The sequence below is a fragment of the Vidua chalybeata genome, chromosome 17, assembly GCF_026979565.1.
Source record: "Vidua chalybeata isolate OUT-0048 chromosome 17, bVidCha1 merged haplotype, whole genome shotgun sequence".
In the NCBI taxonomy this organism is placed as follows: domain Eukaryota; kingdom Metazoa; phylum Chordata; class Aves; order Passeriformes; family Viduidae; genus Vidua; species Vidua chalybeata.
This window is the reverse complement of record NC_071546.1, coordinates 11,196,337-11,217,703: the sequence shown is the minus strand read 5'-3', so window position 1 is coordinate 11,217,703 and position 21,367 is coordinate 11,196,337. Positions and strand designations below refer to the sequence as shown.

General features: G+C 44.0%; 2 protein-coding genes across 2 annotated transcripts; one reads left to right on the top strand and one right to left on the bottom strand.

Annotated features, from left to right (window-relative positions):
• Nucleotides 1–1,242: 1,242 nt before the first annotated feature.
• On the bottom strand, nucleotides 1,243–5,295 carry PPP1R3D (protein phosphatase 1 regulatory subunit 3D). Its single transcript, XM_053958951.1, has one exon. The coding sequence runs from the start codon at nucleotides 5,038–5,040 to the stop codon at nucleotides 4,117–4,119; it is 924 nt and encodes a 307-aa protein (XP_053814926.1). The 5' UTR covers nucleotides 5,041–5,295; the 3' UTR covers nucleotides 1,243–4,116.
• Nucleotides 5,296–5,941: 646 nt separating this feature from the next.
• Nucleotides 5,942–14,570, top strand: FAM217B (family with sequence similarity 217 member B). Its single transcript, XM_053958896.1, has 6 exons — nucleotides 5,942–5,981; nucleotides 6,994–7,246; nucleotides 8,426–8,531; nucleotides 8,625–8,710; nucleotides 9,120–9,185; nucleotides 9,270–14,570. The coding sequence occupies exons 2-6, from the start codon at nucleotides 7,146–7,148 to the stop codon at nucleotides 10,480–10,482; spliced, it is 1,572 nt and encodes a 523-aa protein (XP_053814871.1). The 5' UTR covers nucleotides 5,942–5,981; nucleotides 6,994–7,145; the 3' UTR covers nucleotides 10,483–14,570.
• The last annotated feature ends 6,797 nt before the right edge of the window (nucleotides 14,571–21,367 follow it).

Here is a 21,367-nt window from a genome sequence, read left to right as displayed (position 1 = left end):
CTTAAAGGAAGACATTGTGCTGGCCAAGGTATTTGCAATCTTTGGCACAGCTGCTGTTGTGTATGAAAGGTCAGAAGTGTTGATACCAACAGTTTGAATATCAAGTGTCAAATGAAATACTTGCACATCTGAGATCACAGGGAGAGAGAAGCTGGGAAAGAAGTCACTACTAACGTTACACTCCTGTTGCCAAATGAATAATCACTCACTGCAGTTTTGAGTCTTTACCAGCTGTAAAGTACAACTGAGCACTGATGATACACTACACTAAGTGCTGTAGTTACTGACTATACATGTATATTACTGTGATTAAATTTGCAATTTAATTTTTTTTCTTTATAAAATAAATACAAATAAACTATGAATTTGAAACTAAATGTAAAAATACCACTTGTATTAAAAGTAACACCAACAATGTGTAAGACAAACTTGATAGTTGGATATTTGCAGAAAAAAACCCTATCATTTTCTTAAATAATCTTACATTTTGGAGCAACTTAATACAGACATGCCCATGTATTTAAACTGATTTGCAATAATTAGCACTGATTTAAAAGTAACTGATAATATATATCTTTATTAATTATGTCTGCTGGTTAAATGTCTTCATTTTGCTTTAGGAGAAACATGGCAACAGATAATTCCAATCTTCAACTCTATCAAGACTGACCCCAATGGAGCTGCAGTTCACATGGAGGATAAATCAGGCACTGCATAGGGACACTCTTAACATAGCACAGGTAGATTTTCATGAAACCTGTCAGGGGAAAGAACCTGGTTTGGGAGGAAAGGCTGCAGCAAGGAGAACTGAAAGAAAAGAAATAGAACAAATAATAACACAGTTGTGAGGCCCAGAAATGGATGTGGTAAGTAAAGTTTAGCACTTGTTTAGATTTGGAAAGTGCAATTTAAGGAAAATCCCCTTCTTCTCTTCTCTTCCATGAAGCTGTATTAGAATCAAGTGGCAGCAAGCCTTTTTCCAAAACTGGATCTCAATCCTGCAGGTGCTGCAGGCACAGAATTCTGAGGTGAAAGGACAATAGATTCCATGTAGGCAGTGGCAGCCAGATCATCTTTGCAGACACATACACTAATCACTGTATCTTTATCAAGTAGGGTTCATTGTTTAGCAACTCAAACCCACCTTACTTTCCAGAATGTGTTACTCTCTAAGTGACAACTTGACATTAAGTTTCTTTATGAGCTTTCTTAACAGGACTACCATTGACAGAAACAACAGAAAATTGTGAAAAGCTTTTATTTCAATCTTCTGTATTACAATAGCCATAGTTTTATTATTGCATTTTAAAATTAATTAAGCACTTTGCACAACTGACGGGCCTTTTGTCCAGCATATGTGCTTCATTGATATACTGTGAAATGTACAACCCCTTTTTATTTACATAGATTTCATATTTCTTTAAAAAACATGCTTGAAAGAACCTTGAAACTGTGGACTACTAGACATTCATTGACAATAATAAATACATGTTTTTAAAAGTGCATTATATGGTGATAATCCTTGTGAAGAATTCACGTTTACAAAATCCTCATTATAAGGGAAGTGCTCAATTTGAACACAGTGCAAGCAGTCAAGTTGTCCTGAGAAGATACAAATGTGGTGTAAGTTTACCTTCATGACAGGTGCATATTAGCACTAAATGGCTTAATCCCATCTTTGTCAACCAGAAGCCATTTGATGTTCATTACTGAGTGTGCCAATAAAACCTAGGTGCAAATATCAGCTCTGCTGGGACAGGTGTCAGTACTGGTGTGAAGGTTTAAAAGCTTAACCCGGAGATGGCTCTCAGCTCCACTGCTCCACTGAGCCAGCAGTGCCAGAACTGCACTGCCAGCCCTTCTCCAGCAGTGCAGACCAGCACAGAGAGCAAAAGGAAACTTGGAATAATGCTTCAGTGTTTAGTATTCAAGACCTTGCACATGCCAAAACCCTGAGAGGTTGTGGAAGGAAGACAATAGAAGCCCAACTGAGATTGCTGAGACATTAATTTTTCACCCCTCTCACACTGTGCTACATCTGGCATGAACCTTTCTTGTGACAGCCTCAGCTTTACAAAATCTGACCTGGCCAAGGGAACACTCAGCTCTGACATTTGCTAGCACATAACAGTCTGTCCCAGAAGACAGCAACATCCTTCTGGCATGAAAGCAAGTATTGCTCTGAGCTCCAGCAACACCCACTGCCAACGGGTGTCTGGTAAGAGAGGGGTTTTTATGGTGTGCTGTGTTTGCTGGTGGAAGAACAACAGTAATGTCAGAGGGGAAAAGAGGGGGAACACTGCTTGAAAAGAGTGCCTTTTATTCAGCACAAATACTTCTGTGCATGTGTGTGCACATGGATAGGACTGAGCTTTCTGAGTACTCTGCAAAAAGTGCTCAGCAGCTCACAGAATAATTCTCATTCCTGACTTTGGTTCTTCTTAAAGTCAAAGACCAATGGAATGAGGCAGCTTCCTCACTTGAAAGCCCAGCTTTGCTAAATGTGTATCACAACAAAGCAGCAGCATTACGTTGCCAGACAAATTAATTTTCTTGGGGTTTCTGCACTTCCAGAATTACTCAGTGGACTTTTCAGACTAATATATAACTGGCCATGGGTTGCTTACAACTGTGATTTTACAAACAACTTGTGATTCTGATAAATAAGCACCAATCCAAAATAAGATGCCCAAATAAGTGGCCTGATTTCCAGGCATAGTCCTAAAACACAGCTCCTCTAATATCTCCATCCAGCCAGCTCTGAAAGTCTATGTTACACATATAAAGCTAAACTTTCCATGCAGCAATGATTATGTATGGGAACAATTATGGACAAGCTATTACTTCATAAATTTAAGCCTGCTGCAAATCTTAAACCACACTAAAACCACAGAACGAAAATAATAAAGCAAGAAGCACGGAAAGATGGTCTAACAGTGTTCCTGTGCCCTCCCTGCAGCAGAAGGGATTCTGTTTATGAATCTGTGTAATTAAGTGCTTTCAAGTTCCTGCTTGTGTTGCAAGGCTGCAGTCTTGGGAGTTCAACTGTTTTACAATGGCAAGCAGTTAAATAAAGAAGTCAAAGCTACTTCTGCAGTAGTTCTGGAACACTGGGGAACAACTGTGATTCAGGGTTCTGGAATGCTATTCCAAACCTCTGTACCCTGCTCCCTGTACTATTACTTTTCCTTATCTATATTTATTTATATCATATCCATTTCTTGATCTATAATTTTACCAGTAACAGTGATAAAATCATGAACATTCATACAGTGCTTTGAGACCTTCAAGTCCAATACTGGTCTTGTTTCCCTTAGTAAAATCAGGTGCACCAGAAAAAGACAATTCCTGTACCACCACCTTGAGAAAAACCTACTTGGGCATCACTTGACAAAGGTGAGAATTTCCCCAGGCAGATCTGCCTTACACACACTTTGGTAACAATCACTTCTGCTGCAAGGAGATAGGAAAAGGCACCTTTTGCTTTTTTTCCCAAGGGAAACACAGGTGCTGATGGCACATTTTCATGTATGTTTTCCTCACAGTAGGATTAAATTTCCAACTCAGATATTAATGGAAATATTTAACATGGTTACAGCCTTAATAACATATGTATATAAATACAAGTACTCCCTACAGTGTCTGTCATCCAAATTATGCATAAATGGAATAGTGCCCTGACTTGGTGAAGTAATATAAACAAAATTAGAAACAAAACCAGTAAAGCCACACTGTTCACTTAGAAAACAAACAGTAGAAAATGGTAAGAGACATCAGTTAGAAACATTCTATGCAACCAAGAGTATCACTAGCAACAAGAGATGTGTTTTTTGCTCTCTGGTAGCCTCACAGCATTCCTGGGAACCATTCTGCAATGACTCATGCACTCAAAAAACCCACATGGCTTTTCTATGATGGTATGTCACTACAGATTCTGGCCTTTTTAACTTTCCCAGAGGTTTAGAGCAGTTTGTACAGGCCACTGGCTGCCTCCCAGCCCTGGGACACTTGGCCAGGTTTCAAAAAGAAGACTGTTGCCATACGAGCAGAGCACCATGCCAAGGGACAGAGTGCCAGTGAGACCACAGGCACGCTGCTCAGCACCACTCCCTCTGTTCAGATGAAGTGGATCCAGCTCTCCTCACACTCTCTCGGCAGCTTCAGGGGGTGAGTCCGGCAGCAGAGGGTGTAGTTCTTGCCTCTGTTGTTATCCCAGTACTCCTGGCCATTGACTTGGTACCTTGCTGCAAACTGGACCAGAGTGCTAAGCTGAAGGAGGAAAGGAGGCACAGGAAGAAAGAAAGTGAACACATCAACCTGATCCTGCCCATTTTTCTCTGGGATGCTGCAGTTCCAACGAGCATACACCTCGTGGATGCTTTCCCACTGGTTGAAGGTGTAGCGCACGGACACCTGCTTCTCAAAAGCAACATTCCGAACCTGGATGGTGCCACTGAGCCCCAGATATGAGCTGGTCACCCGTTCCAGGCACACCTGCTGCTCCTGGAGTCGGGATGAGAAATCCAGACAGTCTGCAGGCTGCTGGAATTCAGGGACCAAGCATTGCATAGTAAACTCCAAGTTCAAGCTGCTGTACCAGAGGTCTGAGTTTATGGAGAGCCTGGAAAGGACATGCAAAGGGATGGATGGATCCTCCCCAGTTTGGAAGACTTTCACTTCAGTGAGCTCCAAGCCTAAAGCATCAGCAAACCTGACCCGGTTCATGCGGCTCTGGCAGCCGGGCTCCCGACACTGCACTGCTGCTCTCTTCCTCCTCTCGGGTGATGTCGGCAGGGACCTCGCTCGGCGACGCATGATGGGCCGCAGGGCTGGGTCACAGCTGGAGGAGGTGCTGCTCGCATGATTATTTGGCTGGGGGCTCTCCTTGGCTGGGGTACTGCTCCAAAAAGTCTTGCTGCTACTTGTATGGACTGCTGGGTGCTGCTGCTGCCTTTGTGCCACCGCTCCTTCAGTCCTTAACATGTTCTCATAGAGATCTGAGAGGTAGCTGGGATTCCTCTGAGGACCACGCACTTCCATTCTTAACTGGTGGCAGAAAATCAGCGTTAACACTGCAGGTAATAATGAACAGTGCCCCTCTGAAGCACTTGATTTGGGAATGGCAGCCACAGTAAGGTCTGAGGTTACTGCACTGGATGCAGCAAGGACCACCTGGAACAATGTCACCTTCGAACGAGGGGCAGAAGCGTGGCAGCTCCCACGGCAGCTGGCAGAGAGCCAGCAGTAAGGCGTTGTGCGGGAAGCTGAAGGCAGACTCACTGCCCGATGAACTCGAGATCGCTGTGCTGGCTGGTGGCCCCCAGGCTCAGGCTAGAAAGCGATTCAAGGCTATCACGGCTGATACTGGAGGAGCTCACACCCAGGCTGGAGAGCGACTGGAGGCTGTCGTGCTGGATGAAGGACTCCAGGCTGTCGGAGAAGTCGCTGGAGGCGCGGTGCGCGCCGAAGCACCGTGTGCCGGAGCCCCGGGCGACAGGGGCCTGCAGGCTGTCCTCGCTGGCTGCGGCCGAGCCCGCGCTCCGGCGGCAGCAGCAGCAGCACGAGCAGGGGGGACACTCCAGGCTGTCACACTGGATGCTGGGCGAGTCGAGGCCGGGGAAGGCTTGGAGGCTGTCGGGCGGGAGGGAGCCGGGGCTGCTGCAGAGGCTGGAAGGCGGGCGAGGGCTGTCGTGCGCGGCCGCGGCGCCAGGCTCGGTATCGTGGCTGGCGGGGGACGGATCCGCGTTCGGGGCCGCCACAGCGCCCATGGGCGGCGCGGCCCCCGCTGCAGCCCGACCGCAGGAGCAGCCTCGGGCCCCCGGGCGACACCGCGGCCGCTCTGCTCCGCACCCGCGGCGCAGGCGCGGGGCCGCTTCCCCCGCCCGGCCCCGGCCCGCCCCGGCCCGCCCGGCCCGGCCCCCACGCTCTGCGCTCGGGCGGTGCTACCGCTGCCGCTGGCGACGGACGCCGAGTACGGGCAGGTACCGGGCCGGGGGCGAGGATCGCCGGGGAATGCGGGGCGGCTCCTGAGCGAAGGAGCGGCTCTTGCGGAGCGCGGTGATAGCGGCGGCGGGAGGGAGCGGAGCGGGCCCGGCTCGGCTCGGCGGGCGCTGCGGGCACAGCTGCCATCGCTGCGGGCACAGTCTGCGCCTGCTGGCACTGCTGCCATCCACCGCGGGCACTGCCTGCCATAGCCGAGGATACGGCCTGCTACCATCCCGGGTGCTGCCCGCCCGGCGCTGGCCTCTTGCGGCCACTGCTCTGCCCCGTCCGGGTGCGGGACTGCGGCGCTCCGGGGCTCGGCTCCGCTGAGCGCGGCCGGGACAGGATGCGGGGAGGCGTTTGAGGGATAGGACGGGATCAAGTGTAAATAGATATGGACATTAATATGACTGTAAATGCATAAACAGTACTGCAATAGAAGTAAAGGTGGGTCAGGAGAGCTGTCTGTCACCTGTCACATTTACAGACCATTGTGAACCCTTGGAACCGTGCAGTTCCCTGGTACAGGAATGCAGTTCCTTTGAAGTAAAAGAAAGCAATGGATGCTGGTCTGAGTATTTTTAGTAGGAGCTGATGAGACATCTGTTTTGGAAAAAGAAAAAAAATTAAGTATTGGATGCAAGATTTGCATATATGCATATCGGAAGAGCGCATTTTGCGACACAAAAAGGACAGCTCAGCTCGCACAGCACGCAGGGGGGTGATCATCTGCTCTCCATAAACTGGGAGCAGGAACACCCACCCCGTTGGGCTGTGACGCCCAGCCTCGGGCAGCGCCGGGATCTGCGCAGGACGAGCGGTGGGGATGGGGGTGAGCACATGACACTGCACGGGAGCTCTGCGAGCACAGCCGTACCCTCGACTATTTCCTTATTTTGGGAATAGTAAATTGAACGATGCTGCTTCCCGCTAAGCCAGTGCTGGGGGAGGGGACTGTTTTCCAGTGCAGTTTGGTAGCTGATTATGTTTATCTTCCTGCTTTAAAAATAGAATCACATCGGGAGGATTTTGTTTGTCGCCAGCATCTCCAGGACGTGAGGATGTTTGCATTGGATATATCGTGTCTTGCAAAGCCAAAAGACTGGAGCCGTTTGAAGATTATGTAACAGTAAAAGTGCAGATTCCCTTTGGAAAGAGGAATAATGGGACCAGGCATTCAGGAATATCCATTATTACTGCACAGAGAGACACAGCAGAAGGAAAGCCACAGCCACACCAATGAAAACCACAAAGGAATGGTAAAGTAAGGAAATTAATTTCGCTTTTTATAGCTACTGGAATGTCAACATGCTGGGCTTAGTTAATAAGTGCCTGGCTGTCCTGTTCTCAGTGCTTTCCTCTCCCCTGATCCCAGCGACAGAAATGATTGTGCAGGATGATCGTGCAGGTCACAAGGTCACAGAGGTGACTGCAGCAACGCTGGAGGCACAGGACTTAGTTTCATTCTTTTATAATCTCTTGAATTTGTGAAATCATATGTTTTTAAAACAAAGTCTGACTATACTGACATAAAAACTGAGAACAAGATGTACAGCCTGGCAAATAAACTGAACTGCAGTAATGCTAGATTAGACAGGAGGGCACAGTTTGAATATTCCTGTTCTGAAATTATATTTTAAAGCTTTCCATTTGGAAATCAGTAATGATTTTTTTTTCTATAGAGCGAACACTGTTTTTATTCTGCAGAATATGCTGATTTATTTATTCTGGGTGCTTACACAGAAATGTTGCTGGTTTAATTAAGGAAGCATGTTTTAGATCTAAGCTGCCCAGATCAGCAATGCCATTCCTTTTGCTTTCATATGAGCTTTTTCTCTTAATAATATTTTCACAACCCTCTTACAATATGAGATAGGGAATTTTTTTATGCCTTCATTGTGAAATAGTTTGTATTAATACCAGAAGAGACCTTACGCTCCCTGTTCACTTCCACTCCTTATCTTCAAAGGAATAATCCTTTAAATTTTGTTGGGAATATGCAAATGGGAACAACAAGCAAGATTTGGTTTCATATGTGACCTTCATATTGTACTTTATAATTAATTTTGGTAAATTGCAATTGGAGCACCTACCAGGTACTATAAAAATCAGTAGTTAAATATCTGTAATATTTATTATGTCCAAAGAAGCTTTAGGATCCTCTGACAGAGGATTCTTTATAAAGGCTACATTCTATTATTATATAATCTTATAGAATTATTCACTTTTGCATTAATGATATTAAAAATACAGCAGTGCATTTGTAGTGTAAAAAGTAAATAGTGGCCATAGTGGCGTAGTCCTAATGAACTTTAAGAATGACTATAATCAGCCCTTTTTTTAAACTCAGTTGTACTCTTAAGTTTTTATTGTACTTCCATTCTGACACTCATATATTCTACTATTTATATCTGATATTTTGTTTGATCCTTTGTGGTTACAGTAATGGAAAAAGCCATCCAAGCACCAAAGGACTGTATAAACCAATTTCTTATGTGAAATCTCCTCCTGGAAGATTAGGCAAAAATGTATCAAGTGCCATTGAAAAGGTAAATAATCCCCTTTTCTAACATAGAAAGGGCACCTCCTCTAATAACATCACAAACTTCTTAATAACATCACAAACTTTCATATCCCTTCAGATTTCCCATGACACTCAAGATGGTTACCAACCAAATGTTTATAAGAAGGGACGGAACCAGGTGGATGGCAATAATCAGTCAAAAAGGTAATTCTATGTTAAGATTATCTGTTTAATTTGTAGTAATTTCAAGCTGGTTGACAAAATGCTTGTGATGAAATCATAGCAGCTGTGTTTTGCTTTTGACTTCACTGGCTCAGAGTTCAGCATTTATGAGAACAACAAATTTAAGTTATCAAAATGGAAACTTGCTATCCTGCTTTAGTGAGTTCTCAGGCTAAACCATTAAAAAACCCCAAAAAATCAACAACAAATCAGTAGTAGGCAGTATTATCTCTACCAGCAGTTATTGATTTTGCCTGATTACCAAGTTTCCATGGCAGTTTTAGCTTCAGCCATGGAGATCCCTATCCTTGAAGGGGTGGCAAGACCTTTGTAAGCTGCTGTTCAAAGGCACTGGCCATTCTAACAGTACATGAACTTCCTTTTCCTTTAGGATCCCAAGTGTTTGCAGCTCACTGCACAGTGCACAAGGACCAAAGAGGAGTCCTCCAGAAAGAAGGCAAAACGAATCCTTGCTGCACAGGAGTCCCCCAGAAAGAAGGCAAAACGAATCCTTCCTGCACAGGAGCCCCCCAGAAAGAAGGCAAAACGAATCCTTCCTGCACAGGAGCCCCCCAGAAAGAAGGCAGAACGAATCCTTCCTGCACAGGAGCCCCCCAGAAAGAAGGCAAAACAAATCCTTCCTGCACAGGATCCCCGCTGGCACAAAGGGCAGCACACAAGAAAATTTCTGTAGGGCTAAGGATGTCCCAGTGCAGCATTTTTATTGCAGTAAAAAAGAACACTTGGGGAAGAATCACGAAGAATATATGTCTGAAGCCAGTCCAGGCTCTTCAAAATGGCAAGAAGCATCTGTAGGTGAAATGTTTCTTGATTTTGAATCGGTACAAATTATTAAAGAAGATGCAGAAGATGATAGTGCCAGTGACCTCTCTGACTCAGAAAGGATTCCCATTCCCCCCTCTCCCTGCACTCCCCCAGAACTCATCCTCAGAGCTGAAGAAATCGACCCAGTTTGTTTGGAACACATCCCTGAAATGGGATTTAAAGAATCCGAATATTACTACCCCGACTTCCTCCCACCCCCTTTCAACTCGTGGGACCTGAAGCAGCTGGCCACCTTTGTCCACGTGGAAGGGAAAAGCGATTTCCGCCCCAAGCCCACGGGATCCCTGGAGAAGTACATCGAGCGCCTGGTGCAGCTCGAGTGGCTGCAGATGCAGACGGTGCAGAGTGAGAGGGGCAGGGCCACCAAAGCTCGGCCCCAGACTGCCCCCGGCCCCACCCGTGCCCTCAAGAGCCCTGGAAAAGGCAAAGCCTTGCTCAGCCCTGTGCCCAGCAGGCAGGCAATGCCCCAGGAAAGTGTAACCAGGCTGCCCAGGAGCTGTTTGGGTCACAGGGCAGAGCTGTGCTCTGAGCAGGCTCGCCAGGTGCGTTCCCATCCAGGTCACCTGAAAGTTCCTGAGAGAATGGGGTGTGCAGCATCTTCTCAGAGGCAAACTGGTGATGTAAGGAGTGAACTGAAAAAGCAGCAAAAAACTGCAAAGCAGCAGCTTCTCAGTCTGCAGCCCCCCGAGAGCAGCTCTAAAATCCAAAGTGTTGGTAACATCAGACCCCCTAAGCAAACCCCAGCGTTCCACGGTGCAGCTGCTCCCATCAAAGGCTTAAAAACATACGTGTGTACAAATCCAAAGAAAAATGGCAATGTCAGCAATTACGTTCCTCCTAAAAAACCAACAGTGGACAGGAAAATAAAAACAAATGGCACAAAGCAAACACCAGGCAAATTTCAGTGAGGGAAAAATCATTAGTGAATGTTGATGTTTCTTGACTGCTAGAAAGCATCTGGCCAGTGCAGAACAGTTTTTTTTTTCTTCATAGGAAGATCCTGAGAAAAATGTTCCTGACACGTGGTTTTGAGTCAGCGCTGCTCATTTCTATAGATCTGATCTTAAGCCAGCAGGAAATGTTTTCTCTGAAGGCAAATGTCTTCCATTGGTCGTTCCTCAAAAATATTTATAATTGCCTAATGAAGATAACAGTAGCACAGTGTGAAGTTTAGAGAAGTATAGAAAACCCTGTCTGCACCAGCTGAGTGTTCCTCATACTTACCCTGCTGGGTGTGAGGGAGTAGGGTCCATGCTCTTTCTCCTTGCCCAGACGTGCTTTTTGTAAGACAGGTTTGATTTTGGTGTTTTTATAAAACAATGGAGCATGTTATCTATGCAAAGTCAACTCTAATTCTTCACAGAAGATGATGAATTGGATTTTTTGGATGAAATAGTTATTATTTTTTGAGAAGAAGATGAATGAAGAAAATGTTTTGAAATATTTTAATGCAGAAAGAATTCTTTTTAAGACAAAGTGTTTAGGGACCAGACAGCTTCAATAATGACAGATTAAGAAAATTGAATGTGTATTTTTATACCCTGGAATCTTCACTGTGTTTATAGACATCTTTCCTGGAAGTTCATTTTATAGACCTTGATGCTTTTTGTCATTTAGGGGAAATGACCAGATTTCAAATTGCACATGGATATATTTGAGTGATGCAAACCAAGGCTTTTAGCAGAGACTGTATGGCCTAGTTTTCAGAACTGGTAGCCTCTCAAAACATAAAAACCAGACTCTTAAGGGAGTTTAAAGTTTAAAGGGTGTTGTAAGTTCAAGTAAAGATATATTTTGATACAGAAGATACCTATTTTTAGTCACCTGAGATGACTCTTATTTATCCTGTGGTCCAGTCTAGCGTGGTTTCTTAAGGTTTAGGGAGGCGAGATGGGGAAATGTCCTGCAGAAAGAAATTGTACAGCCAGGATTGGGTCCTGTCCTTGGGCCTTCTGTCTTCTCTTGTGTCTGTGAGCTACAGGAGAATACAAAGGACAGTCCTGAGAATATTCAAGTGTCACTTGGATCTATTAGAATTTCAAATCAATCACAGCAGCTGGGGACAGGATCTTGTTAAGATAAAATTCTAAAGAATGTTTTTTTACTTTCACTTTAAAATCCTGGTCAGTGTATTTTCCTCCTCAGCCACCAGTCCCAGTCTTCATGAGAAGTGATCTGAGGTGTGATGGGCCAGATTCTGCAAGAGGATCCTTCACATTGTGATAGAAAATGAAAAAGTAGCAAATACTGAAGAGTACATTATGTATATAGCTAAATTGCACTTCTCTTGGTGAGCTCATCTTGGTTTTAAGATGCTTAGCTGTTTCTATCTTTCATTGTGCCTACCAGATCTTCGGCTTTGTAAAATTTCAAAGCATGAATTTATTTGTAGTTTGAAAAGTGAGAATATTAAGAAATGTAGTAATAAAGTAGAATATTTTACAGTACATAAAAAAACATTGCTCAGGAATAGTCTAAGAAATATTTTTAGTGTTTTTTTCCTAGTCTACTGGAGACCAAATGTGAAATTTTGAATTGGTAAAGGAAACGAATGTAATAGACAGTGTTACATGTCCAGAATCAGTATTTGTAAAGTTACACTTAATATGAATTGTAGTTGCATGTACATTCAGCTCTATGCAATTCAAGTGAAACTTAATCTGAGATGCTCAAAGACCAGAGAAGGTGGCTGTGTCAGAGGTGTGGTGGCACTCAGGATGGGACTGAACACCAGCAGCTGCAGAGGAACAGCACATCCCAGTGTTGCTGTTTCACCCTTTTGTTTTGGTCCAGCCTCACATATTTCAGCTTCTTTAGATGAAAGGTTCCTGCACCCAGTGCTAGTATTTCAAGCTCTGGCCAAATTCTGCTAGCCTGCATTAGCCAAGTTTTCCTGATTCACACGAACAGTAGTGAAAAATAGGAGAAAAATTGGAAAACCCGGACCTGATTCCAGCCGGGGTCCAGAATGGAGTCGGCAAGTTGGAAAACCTGGACTGGATTCTGGACAAATTATGGAATGGACTCTGCAAAAGCCAGCAAAAGCGAAAACCCGGTCTGGATTTTGGCCGGGGTCCGGAATGGAGTCAGCAAAAGTGAAAACCAGAGAAAATAGGAGAGAAATCGGGGAACTGCTTTGCCAATAATCAGGATTTGAATGCACTGTTCTAGTTCACTGTTACAAGCACAAAAGCTGAGGTGAGCAGGATCCAGGCAATAATCAGAAGAACAGTTTAAAACAAAATGCTGTTAGATGCAGTAAATAATTTAGCATGTTGTTATAACATCGAATATGGCTGGATGCTAAATTTTCTAAATTGGAGCTTTCCTGGCTTGTAAGGAGGGCATGTAGATACAGGCACATTTTGCATGATCACTTCTCTAAGAATAAATAAACCCCATTTCAACCAGCAGTGAGCAGAGCAAAGGTGATTGGCACTGGGAAAAGTCTTTTGTCACAGAGGTAGGAAAGTTTTAATGTAGTGTTTGTCATCTTATGGACACCAATCTGTCATTGGAGACTAAAAGGGGAAGCAGGTGGAGGTGGTGATGGCACTTTAAAGAAGTCTGAAAACTTGTTCATCACTGGGCTCCACGTGGGATGTGGCCAAGTAGGTTTGTCCCACGTGATAATCACACCAGTCTAATTTCTGCCATTGATTTGATATTTCTGACACGCTTGTTCATACACAGAAACAGCAATTCTGTGTTTTCCTCAACAAAGAGCTCTTGGCCTGAGCAGACCTGCAAGGGCTGGGTTTTATCCTGTTTCCATTTTAACTTCACCATGTTCTGGGCCTACAGATGAAAAGAGTTCCTTTTATGAAGAGGACTATGGTTTATATTTCCTTAATTTTCTATTGCTGGATATTGTCTGTAGAAGCACTTCTGAACAGAGCAGAACAATTTATTCCCTCAGACACATTCAGTTTAAAATTAATTACTTAAGATACTTCCACAGCACCGTGGTTGTGTGGCTATTAGCCTTTTTTTTTACAAGGTTCAGCAATATGATCATAAGTGCTAAGCCTAGCACTGGTGATGCTTCTTGAAGAACAGATTACTGTGATGTGAGATATTTAAACAGAGTGATTTTTTTTTTCTTTTTTTTTGCTAGAGAATGTAAAGGTGTAGTGTTCTGCAGTATTACCTACACAACAAATATGCTCAGGTTGTATTTCAAATAAACAGCCACATTCTGCTGCAGTTGCATGAGTATAAACTTTGAACAACTCAGTTATTTTCAGTGAAATGACCCTGTTAGCAGATGTGAAGAAACAGAATTTCACTCCAATGTGTATAAACGGTTTTCCTTGGTAATGCTAATGTATTCTTTGTGCATCACATGAGGAAATTTAAAGCAATATTGTTTTTCTCTTGCTGTGTTCCTTTTTTTCTCCATTGCTTGCATCTCATACTGAGGGCAGTGATTTTCCCAGCTCGTTGTCAGTTGGATACAGCAGGATAATGCTGCAGGGAGAGTTGTGCTGACTCCAATGGGCTAAGCTGTCCTGTTTGACTCCAGGCTCTGAGATCTGCCCTCATCCTGTCACTGTGTCCTTTCGGTGTTTCATTCATTGTTGTTGGAGGTAACTTTGACATTGTATTTACTGTTTAAAGGATCTTGTTAGAATTCTGAGAGAATTTTGACAGTTTTTTCAGCCAGTATGTGCTTTTTTGGAGCTGATACATAAAATTTCTACAGTATGAAATTGCCTAGAATGCACTATTCTTTGCCTTATTTTAAAGGTATTGAGCCTTTGTTGCTCCCATTGCATTAGTGGTTTTTCATCTGAAAAATAAACAGCCCACACTGGAAAAGACTGAACTTGTTTAACTGAGGATTTGCAGACCAGCTTTTGATGTTGGTATTAATGTATTCTTATTTATTTGAACTTTTTGTGGATATTTTTGCTAGCAATTCCTTGGGAAAGTGATCTTGTCATTCAAAGGTCTCGTATATTTGCTACAATAAAAGTGAGATACTGCCCTGTTTGTTGCCGAGTTGTATTTTTTTCTCAAGATGGCACCACTGAATTTCCTTGGAGAGAATTCCAGTATGGTGCTGTTGGGTGGAGGGGGTGGCTCAGCACATTCCGGCTCCTGCAGGCCAAGGGAAGCCAGAAAAATACGGAATTTTCCTTCACCTTGGGGCAAGTAGTGGCTGGGATCCCGGACCAGACCGGGCTTGGCAAAAACGAAAACCCGGGCTGGGTTCCGGCTGGAGTCCGGAATGAAGTCGGCAAAAGGGAAAACCTGGACCGGATTCTGGCTGGAGTCCGGAATGGAGTCGGCAAGTTGGAAAACCTGGACCAGATTTTGGCCGGAGTCTGGAATAGAGTCGGCAAATTGGAAAACGTGGACAGGATTCCGGCCAGAGTTAGGAATGGAGTCGGCAAAAGCAAAAACCCGGAACGGATTCCAGCTGGAGTCCGGAATGGAGTCGGCAAAAGGGAAAACCTGGACCGGATTCTCGCCAGAATCAGGAATGGAGTCGGCAAATTGGAAAACCCAGACCGGATTCCAGCTGGAGTCCAGAATGGATATGGCAAAAGTGAAAACACGGAACGTGTTCCAGCCGGAGTCAGGAATGGATCCAGAAAAAGGGAAAACCTGGACTGGATTCTGGCCAGAGTCCGAAATGGATCCAGAAAAAGGGAAAACCAGGACCAGATTCCGGAATGGAGTCGGCACTAGGGAAAACCTGGACCGGATTCCGGCTGGAGTCCGGAATGGAGTCGGCACTAGGGAAAACCTGGACTGGATTCCGGCTGGAGTCCGGAATGGAGTCGGCACTAGGGAAAACCTGGACCGGATTCCGGCTGGAGTTCGGAATGGAGTCGGCAAAAGGGAAAACCCGGACCGGATTCTGCCCGGAGTCCAGAATGGAGTCAGCAATAGTGAAATCCCAGACCGGATTCCCGCCGGAGTCCAGAATGGAGTCGGGAAAAGGGAAAACCTGGACCAGATATCAGCTGGAGTCCGGAATGGAGTCGACAAAAGGGAAAACCAGGACCAGATTCCAGCCAGAGTCCAAAATGGAGTCGGCAAGAGGGAAAATCTTGACCAGATTTTGACCGGCGTCTGGAATGGAGTTGGCATGGCAAAAGGGATCAGCCAGATCAAATTTCTACCAGAGAACAGAATTGAGCAAAACCTGGACTAGTTTTTTCCTGCAGTCCAGAAAGGGTATTACCTTATTTCACACACAGAGTTCAGCTCATGCTAATCCAGTGGAAAATAAAGAGAGGGAGTGTGAAATTTTCTATTTTTTATAGCTGAAAAATGCCTTTGTTTTTCTATTTCTGTAATATTTATAGTAAGCTTTACAAAGCTCCTTTGTGAGATATCCCACAACTTTACAGTCAGAACATTTCTGCTATTTGAGGTTTTCCTGCTGTCCCAGCCTTCCTGTCCTGCCCTGCTATTTAACGTGTTGCTGTTATTTGCGAGATTTGGAAGATCCCTCTTGTCCTCCTGACCTCCTGTGGCCTATTTGACACAGTCTATTGTTTATCTTCTCACCTGAGCAGGAGATCAGTTCTTTTCACAACTTCCAGAACACTGAATTATTTAAAAGAGAAAAAACCTTGCACCCAGTAAGAGCAAATAATGAGAATGGAAAATGCTGTAAAAGATATTTTCACCAATGCCAGAACCTTCCCCCTGTCCTCTGCCAGTCTCTTCTTAATTTTTAATTTCCTGCTTCCTTATGAAGTTTTATGTAAAACGTATTTTTCCCACCTTGGGTGGGAAGTTCATCTCCAGATATACAAGTTCATCATTGTTTGGTGGCCTTTGGGTGGAACAGACACATCAGCTTTCAAATTAGCTTTGACAGAACTTGCTCTTGTTTCAAAGTCTGCAATCATAAAGAAGCAGCTTTTCTGGGCATAAACCCAGATAAATCCAGCTCCTAATGAAAGTAACGTTGTGTGTTTATTCTTAGCAAACAGTGGTGAAGTTTCTAGGGAATGGCATTTCCAAGGAACTGCTGAATCAAGAAACGTGTTTACTGTTAGTTGTAAAATAGCAGTAAATTGGCAACCATGGCCCATTTATTGTGTATGGAAGTGGCAGGTACAGACTGACTGAAGCAACTCAACACCACAGGAGGACTGAGCGTTGCTTGGAGCCAGTTCAGTTTGATAGAAAAAACAGTTCAGTTTTTTTTCACTTTGTCTGATGGGTGAAAATATCCATGGTCCTCTGGGGCTGCCCACAGGGCTGGACACAGGTGGAAATGCTGGTGGAAAAGCCCTGGGCTGCAGGGAGCCATCACACAATGTTCCACAGACCTGGCTCTGCTGCACCTGCATGCTCCCACCTTCCACGGCAGGATCTTCTCAGGTCCCTCATGGTCCTGCTGTGCCCCTTGGAGCTGCTCATCATCCTGCTGCTCCTGCAGGTGGGTGTGGGCTGGGATGTGGGCAGGGGGTCTGGCTGCATGGCGGGCACGGCAGGAGGATGAAGCCAGAATCTTCCTGGGGTGCTGAGCAGTAGGATCAGAGGCAAAGGGCAGGAGATGGCAACAGAACATTCCAGCTGAACATAAGGAAGACTTCACTGTGCAGGTGGCTGGGCCTGTCCTACTTCTCTTTTCAAAAGCTTTTCAATAACAGATCATAGAACACATCACTGAAGTATTTAATCAGTGGACCTGGGGTGGATGAGGCTCCAGAGGAGGGATTGTTTTCCATAGAAGATGATGCCAATGGACACATGCACATCTATCACACCATTGACAGGGAGAGGACCCCAGCTTTCCAGGTAACACACCTGGACAGGACACTTGCAGCTGTCTGCAAAGGTTGTGTTCTCTCATGGCTACATGCTTCACAGGAAGGAGACACACATAATAATGTTAAATGGATATTCTCATGACTTGCTTTTCTTATCTGGCACCTATAAATAACTGCTAGATTGATTGGCTCAGCAGAGACCAAATAACTTCCACATCACTTTTCGTTATAAATCTCTGTGGCTTGTCTGAACTTCCACAAATATCTGCACACTTCTTTTCGATCTTCTTTCTGGGATGACTCCTGATCATAACTAAAAACTTAAAAGGCTGTCCTGAAATTCAAAATCTGTTACAGCTCCAGTGGCCAGAACAGAGTTGTAAACACAACCTCCTAATCAGGAGAATGCAAGCAAATAGTCACATGTTACAAAAACTGGGTAATCCTGGAGGAGCTGCAAAGCTCTGTTACTGTAACTTTACATAAGAGGAAGCATATATTTCTCCTTAAAAAGCAGAAAAGTGTTCACAAGCAGGAAGTGCAATGAAAGAAATGTGACAACAAGTTTATGAATGAAATATGGGAGTGTGGGTTTGTTTTCCTCCTGAAAAAAAATTTTCAGTCGTGGTCTCCTTATGTTTATCCTGTAATGATTTCTATTCGAGTCTCTGTGGATTAACTATACCCAAATGATAATTTTCCATATGGTTTTCTGTGCAACATCTTGCCTTTTAGGCAGCCATTTCAAATAATCAATTTCCAGTAGTAATCTTTTTTACTTTTAAAAATGTTGTTTGAGGCCCAGAATGACCATTACGAATCTTCTACTTTTGTAAAGTGAAATAATGACTTAACCATGTGATTGAAAGCCAATGCCAAGCAAATTTGACTGAAGCAGCTTCAAAATGGAAGGTTTTTGTTCTGTTTTGATATCTAAATGGTGCTGCTCAGTTCATTCTGATGTCTGTGTTGCTACTCATTTAGATTCATTTTAATATTGAGAACAGAAAATCTGGTGAGCTGTTGGACTGCCCTATATTTTTTAAGATAAAGGTTAAAGATATCAATGACAATGCACCTGAATTTTCCATGGAAGAATATGGCACTACAATAAAAGACAACCACAGTAAAGGTAAGTGCCACCCAAACAAGGATTGCTGCTGGTTTGTGTATGACTCTTTCTAATTCCTTCACTGTTATTATCCCTTTCCTACTGAACCTATTCCTCTCTCTACCTTTTACTTAAACACTCATTAGTTTAGGGACATTTTCCTGTTTCCTACATTTCAACCATTTGTCTGATTAACCTCACTGTACATTAGAATATCATTGGAGACATTCTGGAAAAACTTCAAAGATGTTTCTTCTAAACTACAAGCCAAGACTGTAGCACGCTGATCTCAGCTGTGGATCTGGAAGCTGCACATGCACCCGACTTCACAGGAGGTGGTCAGACACTACTCAGAAACACAGAGACTTAGTCTGGGAGTGTACACTTGTGGTGTCAACTCCTCAGGAGCTTGCATGAAAAAATAGTACATGTCTTTGCTGAAGTAAATCCAGGAGTGTGGTAATTCTGTAGTCTAACAGTTCTTTAGGCAGATTTGCCACCCAAATGAAGTTGTGGCCACAGTCTGTGCAGGGATAACCATGGCCACGAGAGAAGCTGTAGGTTTTCTTAGGAGCTGTGTGTTTAAGAGCCTGCAGACAGGCCTGAGAACTCCACACTGAGACTAAACACTCCCATTAATATCTCATTAATTCTTCATCCTAGATGAGCCAGTTTTCCAAGTCACAGCCCTGGACAAAGATGAAGTGGGCAGTGTGAACTCACAGGTGTCATATTCTATAAGCATGCAAATGCCCTCTCCAGAGGGGCTCACTTTTAACATTGATCTGACCACAGGATCAATATTTCTGTCAGGATGCATGGATTACAAGGTGATGTATATTTAGCATCTTCTCATCATTCATGCATGATACCTGTTCACTACACTGTTACCAGGTACAAGGGGAAGGAGAGTCTCACATTCAGATGTGGCTGGCAAAATGTGGGAACTGCTTCTTAACTAAGTTTCAGGAACTTCTTTGTTTCTGTTTTGCAGACTGCCAACTCTTTCAACCTTCTGATTAAAGCCAGTGACCATGGAAGTACCCAGCTGTCACCTACTGCAACAGTGACACTGTGGAAGATGCAAACAACCATCTCCCTGTATTTACTAGTGATAACATAAGGGAAAACATTATTAATTCACTGAGCCTTTCTAAGCACAATTCAGTCCTTCCAACTGCTAAATGCACTCAGCTGTGGAATGGGAACCCTCAGACCTTTGCAGAATCAGGGCAAAACTTGTGCAAATGAGATCTGTCAGATAAAATATCTTTTAAAGCGCTAAACGTTGTTAAAACGTGTACATCACCAGAAGGCTTTTGTGTCACTGGAAGCATAGGGAAGTTGACAGACAAGCTTATTCTGACATCTGGGCAGCTGAGGTGCTGATTGCCCAGAGAAGTGGTGAATGTTCCACTCCTGGAAGTGTTCCATACCAGCTTGGGCTGGGCCCTGAACCACCTGGTCTCATGAGGGGAGTCCCTGCCCACAGCAAGTGTTGGAACTAGGTGACCTTTAGGGTCCCTTCCAACCCAAACCATTCTGTGGTTACAATCTGCTCTTTGTTTTACAATGCACCTAAATAAACCATCCCAGCCAAATCCAGCACATGGATTCAGAGTGCTGAGTCATGTCAAGTCCTGGTCTGTGTAAATATCTGAGGTTGTGAAGAGCAGGAAGAGATACAACAGGGTTACGACAGTGTATACAAAGTCACCTACAAAAACACCTTCACCAGTGTCTCCTACCTGAAAGACCTGAGGGAATAATGTTATATCACCTGCAAAAATGGGTTTACACAAAGAAGCCTGTGCTTTGTCATCAACTCCTAGCTAATAAAATTCTGACCCTTCTCACAGCTATGATTTGTTCCCTCTCTCTGAGTATCATCCTTATTGCATTTTTAAAAGTTGTGATGCAAGGACACTGCTGTTTGTATTATTAGAAGGCAAGAGTTTGAATTTTCAGCTCTCAACCAGTGACCAATTTATTATAAGAATTAAAGACAAACAAATTACATATTATTGCTACCTCATCACTCCTTAGGTGATTTAATTGGCATTTCTCAGTCTGTCTATGGAATGCTAGTTAGGCAAGCTGATGGCTCCATTGCACCATCAAAAACTTAAGCCATTGTGAAGAGATTACATTAGACAGAAAACCTATTTGGTGCCCATCACTATTCAGGACAGGCAAGGATTTTCCACAAGGCAGAACCAGCACATCAGGCTCTGCTTTTGCCCAGATGGACACACATGTAAATATTCACCAGTTCCACAAGCAGCAGTGGGACTTGGAAGTGGTGCCATTGTGATACTACTGATGCCTTTCTTATGACTACTGGGTAAGCAACCAAGTTAGACATGCAGGTTCTCTGTCATCTGACCACTGGGTCTCATTGCAATTGCAGCTCTTGAGCTCAAATCTACTAAAATCATGGTTGTTTTGCATCTAGAGCATGACTGGCAAATGTAAATTGTCATTAAGCTAAACTCTAGTACAGCATAGCAAGTATTTTTATTTGCATTGAATACAATTGAATACTTGAATTTTTTGATATTTTCTGTGTCCTGGCAAACTGCTAGAAATGAAATTCTCCTGTGGAGGTTAAACTTATTCTAGAGCTGGTTCCTCTGTACCAGCCCATGTTGGTTAATGCTGGAGAGAAGAACTGCTGATTCCTTATCTGAAGAAAAATTAGTAGATTATCTGAGCACTGTTTCTCTCATTACCTGTGCATGATCTGTTCTGTCTGCCTGCTCAGTCTCACCACTCCAACCCAGAATTCCATCTGCACTGCATTGCTGGGGTTTTCCCAAGAGAGCTCCTTTGGACGAGGGCTGGGAACCTCTCCCTGCACTGTGTTGAGCCAAGCCCATCTATTCCCAGTGCCCATTTCACCTTTCCCTTTCTCCTTTAGAGTCTCCAGCATCATGCTTT

Excerpts from the sequence above, each read along its gene's own strand:
- PPP1R3D (XM_053958951.1), bottom strand. The coding sequence starts at position 5,040 with ATGGAAGTGCGTGGTCCTCAGAGGAATCCCAGCTACCTCTCAGATCTC.
- FAM217B (XM_053958896.1), top strand. The coding sequence starts at position 7,146 with ATGGGACCAGGCATTCAGGAATATCCATTATTACTGCACAGAGAGACA. Across the intron at positions 7,247-8,425 it reads AACCACAAAGGAATGGTAAA|TAATGGAAAAAGCCATCCAA; the intron begins GTAAGGAAATTA and ends TTGTGGTTACAG. Across the intron at positions 8,532-8,624 it reads TATCAAGTGCCATTGAAAAG|ATTTCCCATGACACTCAAGA; the intron begins GTAAATAATCCC and ends ATATCCCTTCAG.